This window comes from Akebia trifoliata, chromosome 11, assembly GCF_017979445.1.
Source record: "Akebia trifoliata isolate Shusen 1 chromosome 11, ASM1797944v1, whole genome shotgun sequence".
NCBI lineage: Eukaryota > Viridiplantae > Streptophyta > Magnoliopsida > Ranunculales > Lardizabalaceae > Akebia > Akebia trifoliata.
The window spans coordinates 46351322-46371146 of record NC_141385.1 but is presented as its reverse complement, the minus strand read 5'-3'; the positions used below and the strand labels follow the sequence as shown (position 1 = coordinate 46371146).

The 19825-nt window shown below is 33.1% G+C and overlaps 2 protein-coding genes and 1 pseudogene across 3 annotated transcripts; all 3 read left to right on the top strand.

The window, feature by feature from the left end:
• The first annotated feature begins 297 nt into the window (after nt 1-297).
• Nucleotides 298-3901, top strand: LOC147392121 (sugar transport protein MST6-like; annotated as a pseudogene). The gene is made up of 4 exons (XR_015183095.1): nt 298-566; nt 660-982; nt 2497-3122; nt 3216-3901. The product of XR_015183095.1 is annotated as a sugar transport protein MST6-like (transcript).
• Nucleotides 3902-7267: 3366 nt separating this feature from the next.
• On the top strand, nt 7268-10319 carry LOC147392120 (sugar transport protein MST8-like). The gene is made up of 4 exons (XM_086458367.1): nt 7268-7537; nt 7660-7982; nt 9104-9733; nt 9833-10319. The coding sequence occupies exons 1-4, from the start codon at nt 7396-7398 to the stop codon at nt 10286-10288; spliced, it is 1551 nt and encodes a 516-aa protein (XP_086314493.1). The 5' UTR covers nt 7268-7395; the 3' UTR covers nt 10289-10319.
• Nucleotides 10320-12378: 2059 nt separating this feature from the next.
• LOC147392119 (sugar transport protein MST8-like) lies at nt 12379-15351 on the top strand. Its single transcript, XM_086458366.1, has 4 exons — nt 12379-12595; nt 12711-13033; nt 13953-14582; nt 14688-15351. Exons 1-4 carry the CDS (start codon nt 12454-12456, stop codon nt 15141-15143), a joined length of 1551 nt encoding a protein of 516 aa, XP_086314492.1. The 5' UTR covers nt 12379-12453; the 3' UTR covers nt 15144-15351.
• Nucleotides 15352-19825: the final 4474 nt, after the last annotated feature.

Sequence of the window (19825 nt, the reverse complement as noted above, 5' to 3'; positions counted from 1 at the left end):
ATTTAGAAAGAACCGCGATAACCTGACGCTCCCCTCTGACAAACGCCCCTACGTCCTCATCACAGAACCGTAGATTAAATGCTTTGAGATACATTAGAAAAAGATTTAAGATTATTCGTATCCCGAGGCAAATGATCAACGGTTATATGATAGGGGCGTAGGAGGCGTTTGTCAGAAGGGGCGTCCTGTTGTGACAACTCATTTAGAAATACGAAAATAGCTGAAGAACTCTTCTTTAATGAGGATTCCATGTTTATCCTTTGGATAATTATTGAGAGTTATTGACTCGATCAGTAACTCTAGTTTTCTATATATAGCTCCCTCTCTAGACTCTTTTTTCTTCCTTACTTTCTTCTCTTTCACCTTTCGATTCGATCTCTGCGATCTCTCAAGTTAAAGAGAAAACGAAGAGCAGAGAGTTTCATCTACAATGGCTGGCGGTGGTTTTGTTGATTCATCCGGTCCGGGTAAGAACTATCCCGGAGGGATGACCTGGTTCGTCTTTTTTGCTTGCTTTATCGCTGCTTGGGGAGGTTTGATCTTCGGTTACGATATCGGTATATCTGGTAAGAAATCTCAAAAATATTAAAATCTTTTGTGTGTGTGTGTGTGTGTTTGGATCGATCTATGAATCTGAGATGAGATTTGGTGATTTTTAGGTGGAGTGACATCAATGCATCCATTCTTGAAGAAATTTTTCCCTTCTGTATATGAGAAAGAGATTGGTGTGCAGTCTACGAATCAGTACTGTAAATTTAACAGCGAGATTCTCACACTGTTTACATCTTCTCTGTATTTGGCGGCTCTGATTTCTTCGCTCTGTGCTTCGACGATCACAAGGAAGTACGGACGAAAGATTTCTATGCTCTTTGGTGGTTTTATCTTTTTCATTGGAGCAGCAATCAATGGAGGTGCGGTAAACGTTGGTATGCTGATCATCGGTCGTCTTTTGCTTGGTGTTGGTGTTGGACTTGCCAATCAGGTAATATTCTTCAAATTAATTTAGGTTTTGTTTTCTTAATTTTTGATTTTTGATTTTCGATTTCGATTTGAGGAAACTTTGACTTTGATTTTTTTGATATTTTTTCTTTTTCTGATATTAAATTTTGTTGCTTTGGTTTAGGATCCTGACTATATTTCAAGATTCTTATTGTTTTATTTTGTTTCCTTGTTTCTCGCTAGTTATTAAAAAAGATTATTTGTTGTGATCTGCTCTACTGTGCTTTTGTCTTTTAAAATCTGGTCTTTTATTTTAACTTTTCTCTACAGATCTGTATATGATTCGCTTGTTTGAATGATTATCTGATGTCTGATCTCTCTTAGAGAAATTCTGTTTTCAAACTCAAAAGCACAGAGTCTCTCAGATCTGTGTTTGATTCCTTGTTTGTATCTTGAAGGCTTTATTTTTTTGTCATGTTATGTAAAAATACAGTCTCTCTCTGTCTCTCCCTCTTAATGCTCTTAATTTCCTCTACTTTTCAAAGCCTCTCTCTCTCTCTCTCTCGAAGTCTGAACTATGCAGTTTGAATATTTTGGTCTTTCGTTCTTCGATTAAAAAAGTTTCTAATTAGTTAATAATGAAGCTAACTTTTTCATTGTTTGATTTGAAACATTAAACGGGAACATATGTCAATTTTTTCCGTATACGACAGATTTCAAGTAGCAATATATTTTAGTGTCTGTAATCGCCAGAACAACTTAATGATATGTGATATTTTTACACTATATTCCTAGGGATTCCCCTGTTTCTCACGAATCCTATATTTATCTTCTAATCACAGCTGTTTGTTTCACGCTCTTACCTGTAAATTATAATTTATCAAATTACAAGAATGTTGCCCCTTTTACCCCCATCGTTTCAGTTTTCAATGGATCAGTTTTTGAACTAATCGTCTCCATTCGTTGGAGAACCGGTAATTGACAACAAAGTACACTAGAATTTCTCTTTGTTACCGGCCTTGAAAAGATGTACACTGGCTCTTTCTATAAAAAATTCTGATTTTTTTTGTGTGAAGTCTAGTCTTCGCTATTATATTATTTTTAACTAAATTATTTTTATTATTATATCCCCAATAGACCAATAGATTGAATGCATGATTACATAAAATAAGTCCAAATATTTTTTCCATTTGGCGAAAGTGACTTCAATAATCAGCAGAATAACAGAAAATGTCTTCCCAAGGACTTTTCCTCAAAATGTATCTTTTTGTTAATTAATTTTAATTTAACAGTATGACTTTTCTATGGTTTAAGGAGGTTCAAAGAATGACTGAAATTGTTAGAAAACCATAGCGATCAGTTTTCCCAAGGAAATATCTTTCTATTTCAGCCCTTGGTCGGACACCATATAATTATTTAATTTCTCCAATCAAGTTCTATGGTAGTTACTGACCAAGAAATTCTATAAATATGAATTTAGATTCAAATTAAGAGTTTTATAATTTTTGTTATTGAAGGGGGAAAATTTAATTCTTTGTTTGTTGTTTTTTTTTATAGTCTGTGCCACTCTATCTATCTGAGATGTCTCCTTACAAGTACCGTGGTGCTCTCAATATCTTTTTCCAATTGATGATCACAATTGGTATTCTAGCTGCCAACCTTGTGAACTATGGATCAGACAAGATTAAGGCTGGTTGGGGTTGGCGTTTGAGTTTGGCACTTGCTGCAGTTCCTGGTGCATTTATCACCCTTGGAGCTTTTGTTTTGCCTGATACACCAAATTCAATGATTGAGCGTAGTGATCCTGATAAGGCTAGAAGGATGCTTAGAAAAGTTCGTGGCACTGATGATGTTGATGAAGAGTTTAATGATTTAGTTGCTGCGAGTGAAGCTTCGAAAAAGGTGGAACATCCATGGAAAAATATCCGACAGAGGAAGTACAGACCACATTTGGTGATGGCCATATGATTCCTTTCTTCCAACAAATAACTGGAATCAATGTGGTTATGTTCTATCTCTCCTGTTCTCTTAAGACACTTGGGTTGGAAAATGCCTCTCTTTTCTCCTCTGTCATCACTGGGTTGGTTAACGTCATTGCCACGTTTGTTTCTATATATCTTGTTGATAAGAGGGGGAGAAGATTTCTTTTGATTGAGGGTGGGGTTCAGATGTTCATCTTCCAGGTAAAATATAGTTATTTCATCTCATCAAATTACTTATATTTTTATTAATTAATATATTTAATAATATAGTTTTTTGTGCGGTGTGTCTTGTAGATGTTGGTTGGAATCTTAATTGCAGTTAAGTTTGGAACTGACGGTGTGGCGACTATCAGCTCGGGTTATGCTGCTCTGGTAGTTGTTTGCATTTGTGCGTATGTTGCTGCCTTTGCGTGGTCATGGGGTCCGTTGGGGTGGTTGGTGCCTAGTGAAATATTTCCGCTAGAAATCCGATCAGCTGCACAGAGTATCAATGTTGCAGTTAATAATGTTATTCACTTCTTGATTGCCCAATCTTCTTCAGATGCTATGTCATATGAATTTGTCTCTTCTTCTTCTTTGCTGCGTGGGTGGCCGTGATGACTGTCTTTATTTGGATATTTTTACCCGGAAACAAAAGGCGTACCAATTGAAGAGATGTGGGGTGTTTGGAAACGCCACAATTTCTGGGGCAAGTATATTCCTGATGACGTGATGCCTGATAGGAATAACCCAAAATTGAATGTCTAAGAATAAACACAACAATTGTGCAGGCGTTCTCCATTAGTTTTCTTTTTTATTTATTTCTCAAGTTATGGTTATGGATATACTAGGTCTATTTTTCTTTTATATAGTACTTTGTGTTTTGTCTTTTAAGGGCACATTCCTGATTCCTAGGCTTTTGAAATATGGATGTAACTTTGTTTTCGGCCATATCAGTTTTACTTTTATTAATTTAGAAGACTACTAGCGTCGTTTAGTGCTGTTTCTCCTTGTCATTGATGCATGATTTTTCTTTTGTACGTCCATTGGGGAGCCAGTCTGTCATTGACATCCCGTTGAAATCAAGTCCGGATCAGGATTTATGGTTTCTCAGTTGTGATTATGTAAACATTTTTGGACATCTTCACCAAATGATCCTCCAAATTATTTACAAGTTTTTAATAAGTTCAATGGGCTCCTGAAAAGGATTAAAATCACTTCCCCTCCGGTAAAAAAAAAAAATCAATAATAGTAGAGATTGGGTTACTAAAATATTTGCAAATTTCTGATTTACTTGGTTATATTATGTATTTTCAATTAAATTATAAGAAATTTCATCTATTTAAATTAATTTATATACCTAGATGATTAAGCTATTAAAATAACATTAACTAATATATTAAAAAAGTGAGTAAATTGAGTAAAAAAACAGTGTTAACAAACTATTAGTAGAGTTTCATTATCATTAATACAATTTGATCCGCTAATAAAATGAGTTTGGCTAATCCTCATCATTTTTTGTTTCCCCATATCTGTTGACGTGTTTAAGGAAATGTCCATAATACCCTTTTCAATATAAAATATATAATACAAAAACCTTTACCCTTATAGTTTTTTGTTGCAATTATTGTATTTAATAGAATCACAATTGATTAATAGCAATGAAGGAATTTCTCGTTACAAAGTTTCGGGCTAGAGTTCTTCCTTTGATAATTCCTAACAAGTTCATGAGCCAAGAGAATGTTATCTGAAATGCTGCGGCCTTTGATGAAGGCTGGTTGGTTCAAGCCTACCAACTTGTGTGTCACTTGTCTGATTCTGTTAGTAAGGATTTTAGAAATAATCTTATAAATGACATTACAACAAGAAATCGGTCTAAAGTCAACTAGTCCTGAATGCAAGTCTACCTTAGGGATCAAGGATATAGCTGTGGCATTACACTCCTCGAGGAAGTTGCCACTCTTGAAGAAGTATTTAACAACATCCAACAGGTTTACTTTAATAATGTCCCAAGCCTTTTGAAAGAAGCACGCATTAAAACCATCCGACCCTGGAGCTTTGAAGGGATCCATAGTGAAGAGGGCACTATGGAATCACTGTCTTGGACATCACAAGCGAGGGCTTCTTGGTCACCTCTTTCAAGGTGGTTGGCAAAGGCAAGCTTATCCCACCCGTTGAAAGAGCAAGGGTGGTTGGTGGCCCCCAAGAAGCTTTTATAATAACTGATACTAATATATTATTAAATCAAGATCAACTTAAATTAAGAAAAATTATGATACATGTAAATAAAATACTGATACTAATATATTTAAAAAGATATAATTGAATATTTCAAGAAGACTTACATGTAATAATATATAATGTATCTTAATTGATAAAGATAAGAATTTTCCTCATGAGTTCATCAGGTTTAAAAGATATTCAACAAAAAATCTTATAATAATTTTACTGCTCCCATGCTCTATCTACGATTTTAAAAACAATTAAAAAAGTTGACAAAAACAAAGAATTACAACAAAATAATAATAATAATAATAAAATTCTAATTGAATAAAACCTTGAATTATGATAATAATTACGTAAAGAACCTAGTAATTACAGAACAATCCAAAGATTCAATGCAGAATTGAACATAAGCTCGAAATGGAAGACTAATATAAACAAATCAAAATTTTATTTTCGGATTTACTTATTGTTACGACAATGTGTTAGTGAAATTGCAAAGAACCTCTTGATTTCTTTCTAAAGTTTAAAACGAGGACATTAAATGAGAGTGAGATTATTTTGGATGAGACATTTTTAAAAGATTTAAAAAAATAAATATTCACCCAACCAGACCTAACTGTAGCATTTTTATTTTAAAAACTCTGAAAAATGCGGTTTGTTTCCTACTTAACATACTTTGAAATGGTTCCCAACCGCATCAATTTGAGGCATGCAAAAACATGAACTGATGTCATAGGGGCATTAAAGGACAAAATTTTAAAAATCTGAAAATAATAATTTTCACGGTTGATTTTAATTTTAAACATGAACATGCAGTGTTATTATACTTTGATTAGTAATATTTTCTATTTATGATTGTTAACTCATTTTTTTTTTACTACTACTCAGACTTAATTATCGTGTCCAATAAGTCAAGTCCATCTGATGACTCTTGATTTGACTCAGCCAACTCATGAAAAATGATTCCTTTAAAAATACATGATATCGGGACATTTTTTATGTGAAAGTGTGTAGAATCATAGATGCTTTTCATAGAGATATGAGTCCACGTAAAAAATGTCCCACATGATGTTACTCTAGCACTACTGATCTTAAAAATAGAGATCGGCACTCCAATTATTGATTAAAACCCACCATTCTAACATTACAAAGGTTCAGTTCAAATTATACTCTTAACATTACAAAACATTATGACACTTGTGTAAACAATTTTAACACTCTTTACAATTATGATTAGCCTCATATAAAATCTTAAACCCAAAAAATAAAAATCTAGTAAAAAAAAGTGGAGGTCTTCCATTGGCACTCCAACTCAACAGTTCACTTATTTTCTTTATTTTTGATTGAGTGTAATAAGTAAAAATTAGGTGCCAATGATAGCTCTATAAAAATATCTTCTTTGTTGGCTGAATATCTTGAAAATACTTATCTCTAAGTTAATTTCTAGGGCCAGGATCTGATGACAATCCATATTTGATAATCCAAATTGACAATTATTTATTTTATAGGGTTAGAAAATTTGAAACATGTTGAATTTTTTTTTTTTTTTTTTTTTTTTCAGAAGATGATCTCTATGATGAAAATATTATCTTTATAAAAATCAGCTCTTTCTAAATTCTAACCCCATCAAAAAGGGTTTATAAGTTAAAGAATTGTTGACCGTTAAACTTTTACCATTCAATTATAAATAATTTTTTATGGAGATCAACCTCACAAAAAATCAATCCATTTCAAATCTGTTAACCATATAAACAAAGGATTGTAATCTTGGATGGTCAAATAAGGATTGTCACCTGATTCCAATTCTAAATTCTAATAACCCGATTTCATGTTTTTGGATCATATCCTTACATGTCAATTATTTTACATCCATTACTAAACTTAAATGATAATACATATCTTCAAAATACTTCTCAAAAATGGTTAATCTAAACCACCTTCTTTTATATTCATTTTCTTTTATGTTATAAAAAAAAAATAACAGACACCATTCATCTGTCTTTTTTTTTTTTCTTCCTAAAATCTAAATCTTGGAGGTCAACAATGGACTTTAATTTGGTGAATGAGACCAAACATCATTCATCTGTCTTTTTTTTTTCCTAAAATCTAAATCTTGGAGGTCAACAATGGACTTTGGTGAATGAGACCAAAACGTCCCATGGGTTCTAACAGATACTTTTCTACTCTTCTTCTTATCCATTAATTTCTACTCTATCTCATCTTTCGATCTCTACAAGTTAAGAGATAGTAAGTTTCATCTTCATCTATAATGGATGGCGTTGGTTTTGTTGAACCATCGGGTGGTGGACAGGGTAGAAATTATCCAGGAGAGATGACCGGGTTCGTTTTTGTGGCTTGTTATATCGCTGCTTGGGGAGGTTTGATCTTTGGTTACGATATTGGTATATCTGGTACGAAATCGTCGAATCTAAATAAATAAAAAAAAAAGTCTTTTTTTTTTTTTTTAATTTTTTTTTAATTTTTGGTTTTTTGATTGATCTATGAATCTGAGATCATTTTTGTTGATTTTTAGGTGGAGTGACATCAATGCATCCCTTCTTGAAGAAATTTTTTCCTTCTGTGTATGAAAAGGAGATTGGTGTGCAGCCTACGAATCAGTACTGCAAGTTCAACAGCGAAATTCTTACTCTGTTTACATCGTCTCTGTATTTGGCGGCTCTGATTTCTTCACTCTGTGCTTCGACGATCACGAGGAAGTACGGACGAAAGATTTCTATGCTCTTTGGTGGTTTGATCTTTCTCATTGGAGCCGCAGTCAATGGTGCTGCTCTTGATGTAGATATGCTCATCATCGGTCGTCTTCTTCTTGGTGTCGGTGTTGGACTTACCAATCAGGCAATATTCTTCACAAGCAATTTAGGTTTTTTTCCTTAATTTTTTTATTTTGATTTGAAAGATCACATTGAAATTTTGATTTTTGTTTTGGTGTTATTTTGTTTCTGTCAGATAAATTTAATTAGTTAATTAATTTGGTTGTTAGCTTAGCTTACAAGTAGGAATGTTTTAGTGTCCATAATCGCCAGAACAGCTTGATGAGATATGATATTTTTTTTTTTTCCTATATTTATCTTCTCATCGCAGTTGTTCGTTGGATGCTCTTGCCTATAAATTACGGCTTTTCAAGTTACAAGTATGTTGGACAATCGGTGTTTGACAACAAAGTACACTAGAATTTTCCTTTGTTAAGACCCTTGAAAAGAGGTACTCTGGCTCTTTATATTAAAAAATTCCAACGTTGTGTGTGTGCGCGCGCGCGTAGAATGTCAGCCATTGCTGTTATATTATTTTTAATTAAAATATTTTTATTATTATATCCTTAATAGCATGAATGCATGATCACATAAAATAAATCCAAATATTATTAACATTTGGTGAAAGTGGCTTCATTAATCAGCAAAATAACGTAAATGTCTTTTTGCTAATTAATTTTAATTTACATATAAGATTATTCTATGGTCTAAATGTTGAATATATGAATTTATTGATAATTCTTAGATGAATATTACAAAAATCTCAATAGGGTATTTATAGGTATTACATCAAACAAGATATGTGAAAACTACCTAATATAAATATGCTAGAATATCTTAATTGATATATTTTAAATATATATATTCTAGAATATCCTTCATCATAACCTTTCATTTGTGTGAGATACACTAACAATAATATAATGTATCTCATGCATTTTAATACAGTGCATCTTATTCTTTAATACTGAAGAAGTTCAAAGAATTACTGAAATTGTTAGAAAAACTTGGGATCTGTTTTCTCAAGTAAATTTCTTTTGATTTCAGCCTTTGGTTGGACACCATATATGAATTTAATTTCTCCAATGAAGACCTGATAATAGTTACTGACTAAGAAATCCTATAAATATGAGTTTAGATTCAAATTAATTTTTGTCATTGATGGGAAAAGATTAATTCTTTGTTTGTTTGTTTGTTTTTTAATAGTCTGTGCCACTCTATCTGTCTGAGATGTCTCCTTACAAGAACCGTGGTGCTCTCAATATCTTTTTCCAATTGATGATCACAATTGGTATTCTAGTTGCCAACCTTGTGAACTATGGTTCAGACAAGATTGAGGCTGGTTGGGGTTGGCGTTTGAGTTTGGCTCTTGCTGCAGTTCCTGGTGCATTTATCACTTTTGGAGCTTTTATTTTGCCTGATACACCAAATTCAATGATTGAGCGTAATGAACCTGATAAGGCTAGAAGGTTGCTTCGAGAAGTTCGTGGCACTGACGATATTGATGAAGAGTTTAATGATTTAGTTGCTGCGAGTGAAGCTTCGAAAAATGTGGAACATCCATGGAAAAATATCCGACAGAGGAAGTACAGACCACATTTGGTGATGGCCATATTGATTCCTTTCTTCCAACAAATAACTGGAATCAATGTGGTTATGTTCTACGCTCCTGTTCTCTTTAAGACACTTGGGTTTGGAAATAATGCCTCTCTTTTCTCCTCTGTCATCACTGGGTTGGTTAACGTCATTGCCACGTTTGTTTCGATATATCTTGTCGATAAGAAGGGGAGAAGATTTCTTTTGATTGATGGTGCGGTTCAGATGTTCATCTTCCAGGTAAAATATAGTTATTTCATCTCATCAAATTACTTATGTTTTTATTAATTAATATATAGTGTCTTATATATTTAATATTTTGTGTGGTGTGTTTTGTAGATGTTGGTTGGAATCTTAATTGCGGTTAAGTTTGGAACTGAAGGTGTGGCAACTATCAGCTCCGGTTATGCTGCTCTGATGATGGTTTGCATTTGTGCCTTTATTGCTGCCTTTGCGTGGTCATGGGGTCCGTTGGGGTGGTTGGTGCCTAGCGAAATATTTCCGCTAGAAATCCGATCAGCTGCACAGAGTATCAATGTTGCAGTTAATATGTTATTCACATTCTTGATTGCCCAAGTCTTCCTTCAGATGCTATGTCATATGAAATTTGGTCTGTTCTTCTTCTTTGCTGCATGGGTGGCCGTGATGACTGTCTTTATTTGGGTATTTTTACCTGAAACAAAAGGCGTACCAATTGAAGAGATGTGGGGTGTTTGGAAACGCCACAAATTCTGGGGAAAGTATATTCCTGATGACGTGATCCCCAATAGGAATAACCCAAATTTGAATGTCTAAGAATAAACACAGCTGAGAAATTATTCTCTCTCTCTCTCTCTCTCTTTTTTTCTTACTTTTGTTATTTAATTCTTAGTTATGGTTATGGACATACTCTTGTTTCCGAGGTTAACAATCTATTTTTCTTTTATAGTTTATATTTTTATGGGTACATTCTTAAGAAATTTCTTAGCTCATGAAATATAGATATGGTTTTGTTTTCGGCCATATAAGTTTTAGTTATTTATTTATTTATTATTGTTGTTAGTTTGCAAGACCACTAGCAATGTGTCTGTTCATTCGTGCATAGATTATTCTTCTTTATGTTTATCTGAGAACCAGCCAGCAAACCATTGACATCGGCTGAAATTTTGTCAAGACTGAATTAGAGTACCTTACGCACCCCATTATCAGGCTCCATTATCCAAAATTTAAATATGAACATTTTAGGGCGTTGAGACAGAAGATGTATATTCCAAATTATTTACTAAGATAAAATTGGATTTGGTGAATAATTTAGTTTTTATAGCTTCACATGAACATTTTTTCAGACCCATTGTTTTCCACATCTCCAAAAACTTTATCGTACTCTTTGGATGTTTAAGTAAATAAAATCTTGTAGTTGAAAATGTAAAAGCTTTCACTAGTGGTTTAAGGCCAAGAGTTTTGAAGATGATGGTATTTATGGCATTTTTCATATAAAAAGATATTATTTGGAAAATCTCAAATATTCACTAAAATGTGGGGATCCTATATTTAAATTATCCTTATATCATTATCAGCACAACGTAAAACTTCTCATTGAACTATGAAACTTGATTTGTAATTGTGGTAATATTTGCTTTTTTTATTATTATTACAAAAAAAATCCATTTCTCACAGGAAAATTATCAACTATCCTATAGGAGGAGAGGATATTTGAGAGGGTAATTTGAATTGTTGGTATGGCCTTGAAGTCCCTCGTCCTTCTTCAACTCAATTATTGAAGACAGCGAAATTTAGATCATTTTGTTTTGGTCTCTAAAACTAGACCTTGGTCAAGAGGGACACATATCATCAGTTTGAATAAACATATTGATCAAAATATAGATGTTCGTCCTAATTGTTAACCATATAAGCAAAGGATTGTCAACTTGGATGGTCAAATAAAGATTGCCACCTGATTTCAAATCTAAATTCTAATAATCAGATTTCATGTTTTACATGGTTTGAATCATATCTTTATATGTCAATTATTTTACATCCGTTGCTAAACTTATATGATAATACATATCTTCAAAATACTTTTCCGAAAGTGTTTATCTCAATCATATTCTTTTATAATCTTTTTCTTTAATGTTATAAAAAAAATTAACAATATTACTTGTCCTGGTAAATATTTGGTATTTTAGAAATATCTACCTAGTAAAATTGGTGAAAGATTAACTTTACCCCTTTAATCGTAAGTCAACGTTATTTTTTCTTGATGATTTAACAATGAAATTTTGATTTTTTTTTACATTTTAATTTAATAAATTAAGAATTTTAATATTATTTTAAAATAAATCAAAATTTTACCGTTAAACCATCAAGAAAATATAATCCTAATTGCAATGGGTAAAGTTAATATTATCAATTTTACAAGGGAAATTTTTAAAATGCCCTTAATATTTTGATTGGCGTCTGATACAGTCTAGGATAACAGTTGACTGGGCTAGAAAATCTTCACTTGGTCAATATTTGGCTGATGTGGCATGGGCATAAAATCATAGATCTATTTCCTCGGGATACAGAACATCACATCTTTATGGGGATTTGTAGAGGACACAGATATATGATTCTCTGTCCGTATCACGCCAGCCGAGTATTTTCTAGTTCGGATATCAGCACTCTTCATTAAAACGTCGGTCGAGTTTCAACTCGACTCGTATTCCATTAAAATTCATAAAGGAAATCTAATCTTACATTGGGTCAAGAAGATCCGGTTTAGAGCTGTGACCTCTTTCGGATCTGGCCTAAGTGAGTTAGGAGACCTTCCTCGACAAAAACAGTAACTCTAGTCTATATATACGTGTCTCCCCCTCTTCGACTTCACTCATCTTCTTCTCCTTCTTCATTAGTTTCTCTCCTCTCTCTTCCTCTCTCTCAGCTTTCGATCTCTGCAATCTCTACAAGTTAAGAGATAGTGAGCTTCATCTTCATCTATAATGGCTGGCGCTGGTTTTGTTGAACCATCGGGTGGTGGACCGGGTAAAAATTATCCCGGAGGGATGACCTGGTTCGTTTTTGTGGCTTGTTTTATCGCTGCTTGGGGAGGTTTGATCTTTGGTTACGATATTGGTATATCTGGTAAGAAATCGCCAAATCTCAAAAAAAAAAAAAAAAAAAAAATCTATTTTTGAATTTTTTGTTTTTATTATTATTATTGATCTATGAATCTGAGATAATTTTTGGTGATTTTTAGGTGGAGTGACATCAATGCATCCCTTCTTGAAGAAATTTTTTCCTTCTGTGTATGAAAAGGAGATTGGTGTGCAGTCTACGAATCAGTACTGCAAATTCAACAGCGAAATTCTTACTCTGTTTACATCGTCTCTGTATTTAGCGGCTCTGATTTCTTCACTCTGTGCTTCGACGATCACGAGGAAGTATGGACGAAAGATTTCTATGCTCTTTGGTGGTTTGATCTTTTTCATTGGAGCAGCAATCAATGGAGCTGCGGTAAACGTTGGTATGCTGATCATCGGTCGTCTTTTGCTTGGTGTCGGTGTTGGACTTGCCAATCAGGTAATATTCTTCAAAATCAATTTAGGTTTTTTTCCTTAATTTTTTATTTTTATTTGAAAGATCACATTGAAATTTTTGTATTTTTTATTTTTATTTTTTGGAGTTATTTTGCTTATCTCAGATAAATTTAATTAGTTAATTAATTTGGTTGTTAGCTTACAAGTAGGAATATTTTAGTGTTCATAATCTCCAGAACAGCTTGATGAGATATGATATTTTCTTCCTATATAAATCTTCTCATCACAGCAGTTCGTTGGATGTTCTTGCCTGTAAATTACGGTTTTTCAAATTACAAGTATGTTGGACAATCGGTGTATGACAACAAAGTACACTAGAATTTTCCTTTGTTAATAGCCTTGAAAAGAGGTACCCATGCTCTTTATATTAAAAAATCCAACGTTTTTTTTTTTGTGTGTGTTTGTGTAAAATGACAGTCATCGCTGTTATATAATTTTAATTAAATTATTTTTAGTATTATATCCTTAATAGCATGAATGCATGATCACATAAAATAAATCCAAATATTATTAACATTTGGTGAGAGTGCCTTCATTAATCAGCAAAATAACAGAAATGTCCTTAATGCACAATCCCAAGTTCTTTTCCTCAAAATGTATCTTTTTTGCTAATTAATTTTAATTTACATATAGGACATTTTTATGGTCTAAAGAAGTTCAAAGAATTATTGAAATTGTTAGGAAAACTTGGGATCTATTTTCTCAAGTAAATTTCTTTTGATTTCAGCCCTTGGTTGGACACCATATATGTATTTAATTTCTCCAATCAAGCCCTGATAATTGTTACTGACTAAGACATCCTATAAATATGAGTTTGGTTTCAAATTAAGAGTTTTGTAATTTTTGCTATTGAAGGGGGAAACTTTAACTGTTTGTTTGTTTGTTTGTTGTTTTTTTTATAGTCTGTGCCACTCTATCTATCTGAGATGTCTCCTTACAAGTATCGTGGTGCTCTCAATATATTTTTCCAATTGATGATCACAATTGGTATTCTAGCTGCCAACCTTGTGAACTATGGTTCAGACAAGATTAAGGCTGGTTGGGGTTGGCGTTTGAGTTTGGCTCTTGCTGCAGTTCCTGGTGCATTTATCACCCTTGGAGCTTTTGTCTTGCCTGATACACCAAATTCAATGATCGAGCGTAGTGACCCTGATAAGGCTAGAAGGATGCTTAGAAAAGTTCGTGGCACTGACGATGTTGATGAAGAGTTTAATGATTTAGTTGCTGCGAGTGAAGCTTCGAAAAAGGTGGAACATCCATGGAAAAATATCCGACAGAGGAAGTACAGACCACATTTGGTGATGGCCATATTGATTCCTTTCTTCCAACAAATAACTGGAATCAATGTGGTTATGTTCTATGCTCCTGTTCTCTTTAAGACAATTGGGTTTGGAAATAATGCCTCTCTTTTCTCCTCTGTCATCACTGGGTTGGTTAACGTCATTGCCACTTTTGTTTCGATATATCTTGTCGATAAGAAGGGAAGAAGATATCTTTTGATTGAGGGTGGGATTCAGATGTTCATCTTCCAGGTAAAATAGTTATTTCATCTCATCTAATTACTTATATTTTTATTAATTAATATATAGTGTCTTATGTTTAATAATGTACTTTTTTGTGTGTGTTGTGTTTTGTAGATGTTGGTTGGAATCTTAATTGCAGTTAAGTTTGGAACTGACGGTGTGGCAACTATCAACTCGGGTTATGCTGCTCTGGTGGTTGTTTGCATTTGTGCATTTGTTGCTGCCTTTGCGTGGTCATGGGGTCCGTTGGGGTGGTTGGTGCCTAGCGAAATATTTCCGCTAGAAATCCGATCAGCTGCACAAAGTATCAATGTTGCAGTTAATATGTTATTCACTTTCTTGATTGCCCAAGTCTTCCTTCAAATGCTATGTCATATGAAATTTGGCCTCTTCTTCTTCTTTGCTGCGTGGGTGGCCGTGATGACGGTCTTTATTTGGATATTTTTACCCGAAACAAAAGGCATACCGATTGAAGAGATGTGGGGTGTTTGGAAACGCCACAAGATCTGGGGCAAGTATATTCCTGATGACGTGATCCCCGATAGGAATAACCCAAAATTGAATGTCTAAGAATAAACGCAACTGAGAAGGCGTCCTCTTTCTCTCTTTTTGTTTTTGTTTTTTTGCTTTTGTAATTTATATCTTAGTTATGGTTGTGGACATAATCTTGTTTCCATGGTTAACATTCTATCTTTATTTTATAGTTTATATTTTTAAGGGTACATTCTTATGAAATTTCTTAGCTCATGAAATATAGATGTTATTTTGTTTTCGGCCATATAGGTTTTAGTTTTAGTTTTAGTTTTTATTTATTTATTAGTTTGCAAGACTACCAGCGATGTGTCTGTTCATTCGCGCAAGATTTTTCTTCTGTATGTTTATTTGGGGACCAGCCAGTGAACCACTGACATCGGCTGAAATTATGTCGAGACTGAATTAGAGTACCTTATGCACCCCATTATCAGGAATTTAAGGTTTCTGATTTGTGATTATATGAACATTTTAGGACGTCGAGACAGAAGATGTATATTCCAAATTATTTACTAAGATAAAATTGGATTTGGTGAATAAGTTAGTTTTTATAGCTCCACATGAACATTTTTTCACACCCATGGTTTTCCACATCTCCAAAATCCTTTGTTCTTTGGATGTTTAAGTAAATAAAATCTTGAAGTTTAAAATGTAAAAGCTTTCAATAGTGGTTTAAGGCCAAGAGTTTTGAAGATGATGGCATTTATGGCATTTTTCATGCAAGAAGATTTTATTTGGAAAATCTCAAATATTCACTGGAATGTGGGGACCCTGTATTTAAATTATCCTTATATCATAATCAGCACAACAATAACTTCTCATGGAACTTTGAAACTTGGTTTTGTAATTGTGGTAATATTTGTTTTTATTTTTTATTTTTAAAATTATTTATTTATTACAAAAAAAAGTCCATTTCTAACAGGAATTAAATTATCAACTATCCTATAGGAGGAGAGGATAAATTGAATTGTTGGTAAGGCCTTGAAGTCCTTCATCATCTTCAACCTTTTCAATTATTGAAGATAAGGAAATTTGGATCATTTTCTTTTAGGGTGTGTTTAATTGCACATGGAAAATAGGATGGAAAATCAATTTTCATGAAAAATGATATTTTTTATGTGTTTGATTGTATTTTTCTATGAAAATTCATTTTCTATCCCAATCAAAATTTTTGTCAAAAAATGGATTTCACTTTCCCACCCACATGAATGTAAAAGTGAAATTCATCTAAATTTTTCATCCCTAAAATATATTCTTCTTCTTTCTCATTCTTCTCTTCTTCTTCCCCACCATCACACTCAATCTCACTGTCTTCGTCGTTACCATCATTATCGTCACCATTGCCGACCACTTTCTCTCTCTTTCTTCTTCCCTCACCTCTGCCACCGCCATTGCCACCACCACCATGTCCTCTACTCTTTTTTCTCACTTACTTTAGTCAACGTCTTCACCATCACTACTACATCCTCTCCCCTCCCTCTTCCTCTTCCTCTTCATCTTATTTCTTCCAAAGTAGTATCAAACAATAGATTTAATTTTTCCATCTTTTCTATTTTTTTCATAGATTTTGAAATCCGTGGATTTTGATTTTCCATGTAATCAAACATACCTTTAATCTCTAAAACAAAACCTTGCTTAAGGGACACATATCATCGGTTTGAATAAATATATTGATCAAAATATAGATGTTTATCCTAATTTTTAATTTTGAATTATTATAATCACTATATAATTGTAGCTAAATTTAAACTTATTCTAAACATTATAAAACCGTGACTATTTACGTCTTACATTGCATATCTAATCATTTTAAAACGGTGTCTTGCATATTCTAATAATTATAAAACTGTGCCTATTTACGTACTTCTTACATTGCATGGATTATAAGAATGGATCATCGACAATGCTTTGGGATGCTTTTTAAATTCTAAAATCACTAAAAAAAATCAATAATACTAGAGATTAGTTAGCTACCTCTCTAATTATCATGGGTATCCTAAGTATCCTCAACAAGCAAGGTGATGTGGATGATTGCGTTATAGATGATTGAGCTATTAGAAAAAGCCGAATTAAGATATTGGAGTAAATTGATGGGGAAATAGTCCATCGTATTACTGTTATCAATGTGGTTATGTTCTATGGTGGCGATTAGTGACTAGTGAAATATTTCCTTTTGAAAGCCTATCCGAACAAATAAATAGTCGTAATATATTTTAGTTGATGTAATCAATATAGTTTAGTGCATTAATATATTTTAGTTGAGTTGTAATCAATAGTGATGCTGTTAATGTCCATATGCATACCATCTTTTGCTAGTGTGGTGTTGGACTTGCCAATTGTTTTTATTTCGAACGTTTATATTACTTATGTGCTTGACTTCTAGTTTATTAGAAGGATACATTCGATTAAACTCACTTACTTTTATAAAAATAGATTGTATTATTATTTTTAATTTTTTAGGTTGATTCAATTTTACTAATTTTGCAAGCACATATATAAGCTTGTGGTGCAAAATGTTAATCAATAAAGTTGTAGGCTCAACCAGGAAGGGTGCTTGATCCTGACTCACATGTGTAAAGTTTGATCCTGACTCACATGTGCAAAATATTTGGTGTGTATCCTGACCTTCACATGCATCACTTCATACCAGAAAGAAAATGACTTTTAAATATAGGAAATGGGGGAAGAACTTTATTCCTAGTCATCGTAATTCACGGGCTATTCGATCCCTCACTCAAAATTCTTGGGAAAATATGAACAATTGTAAATGGATAAGAATTGGATTAACTAATCAAAATAAAAAATAGTTCTAAGAGAAAAAGCATATGGAGGGCCAAACCATTTGTCACGATCTTCCTATGAAGTGAAAGAAGAGGTTTCGATCATGAAAACTTTTAAATTCAATCCAAGGAATTTTGTGGATGAGATTTTGGAGAATTCCTTCATACTTGCTTTTTCTTCTTTCCATTGATTTCAATCTGTGATTTGAGAGAAAAAGGTGTAAAATCCACAAATAATAATCATTTTGTTTTAGTTCTCTGGGCCACTTTATTTTATAAGCAAACTTTATATATCTTTAACTTTTGTGGAGGAGAACAATTCTTAGGGTTTCATTAGTATTGGAAAAACAAGGAGAAATTATTAAAACAATTATGTATTTAATTTGCAAAAATGATTAAATCAACAATATCTTTTAATATTTTTCAAAATGACCATTTTACCCAATTTTGTAATTAGTCATCTTATGGAGCTACACAACATGGCAGGTGATTAGTATTGTTTGGATTCTACTAATTTTCATCTTAATTTTCAACAAATTTGAGATTGTTGGTGGATACCAGACATGTAGAGAGAGAGAAAAAAATATGGATAAGAAAGATAAAACAAGTAGTAGGAATTGAAGGTTATGTTATCTGTTTTTATCCAAATCGGATCAAGAAAGTGGTGGAATTCAATTGCCATCACGGGGCAAGCTTCCTTTACCTCATGTTACCTCATGGCATGAGCGTGACCCATACTCATCTCCTTAACTTTTGTTGTTTTTAAATGGTCATGAATCCGAATCTTATCCATTTAATACCTTTATCGTCGCTGTTCTTGGAATGAATTCTCGGTTTATATATTTGGCTAATTATTCTTGTATTTGTGATGCTTCCTTGTGTTTGTGTGTTATTGATAAAATAGAATAATGATGTGTGCACGTGGCAAGGGCACAAAACCGACCGGACATCTTTTTCTTATGTATTGTGATGAAAATGATCTATGGTTTTGTGCTCTTGCCACGTTAGCTGTGTACCATTCATCACGCAATATAATATGAGAGCTGTTATTGCCACACCAACTTTTGCTAATGCCACATTAATTCTTATGTAAATCATTGGTGTGGAAATAACAGCTCTCTAAAATATTTGGGAGTTTTTTCATGAGAAATTTTATTGCCACACCAACTTTTAATAACGCCGCCTCAATTCATATGTAAATCCAGAAAGAATTGCACATATCTTGGGGTGGTATTAGCAAAAGTTGGTGTGACAACATAAACTCTCATTTTTTACACCTTTCAAGGCATCTTGGGGTTTGACCAAAATAATTATGTTAAGTTTAAATACTAAAGTGGGAGCATTTTGGAAATCAAGTTTACGTTGTCTCATTATGATAATAAACACATAGCAGAGGAAAATCATTTTCCCAATTGAAAAATTATTTCTATTTGGGAAAACTACTTAATGCAACCTTCAAGAGTGACTTCTTACTAATTACACCCCAACAATGCGTAGCTTAAAAATAGAGAGTTGCTATTGGCAGGGGTGGAGCCAGGATTTTGCCCATGTGGGAGCAATCAAGAGTAGAAATTTTTGTGTGAGAACAACTAAGAGTGAAAAAAAAAAATAGTCATGGGGGCAACTAAGAGGGGATTTTTTTTTTTTTTTTTTTGTAGGGATAATAGTGGCAACATTTTTAATCCGTCGCTAAAATCTGTTGCAATAACTTACTAATCCATAGACTTTGAAAATTCTTGTGGGGGCAAGTGCCCCTACTGTAAATCCGCCCCTGATTATTGGCACCCCAACTTTTACTTATTTTCAATCATTTACTTAATTTCTTTATTTTTGAATGGGGTGTAACAAGTAAAACTAGGGTGCCTATAACAGTTCTCTAAAAATATTTCTTTCATTGGTTGCATATCTTGAAAATAATTATCTCAAAGATAAATTCTAATA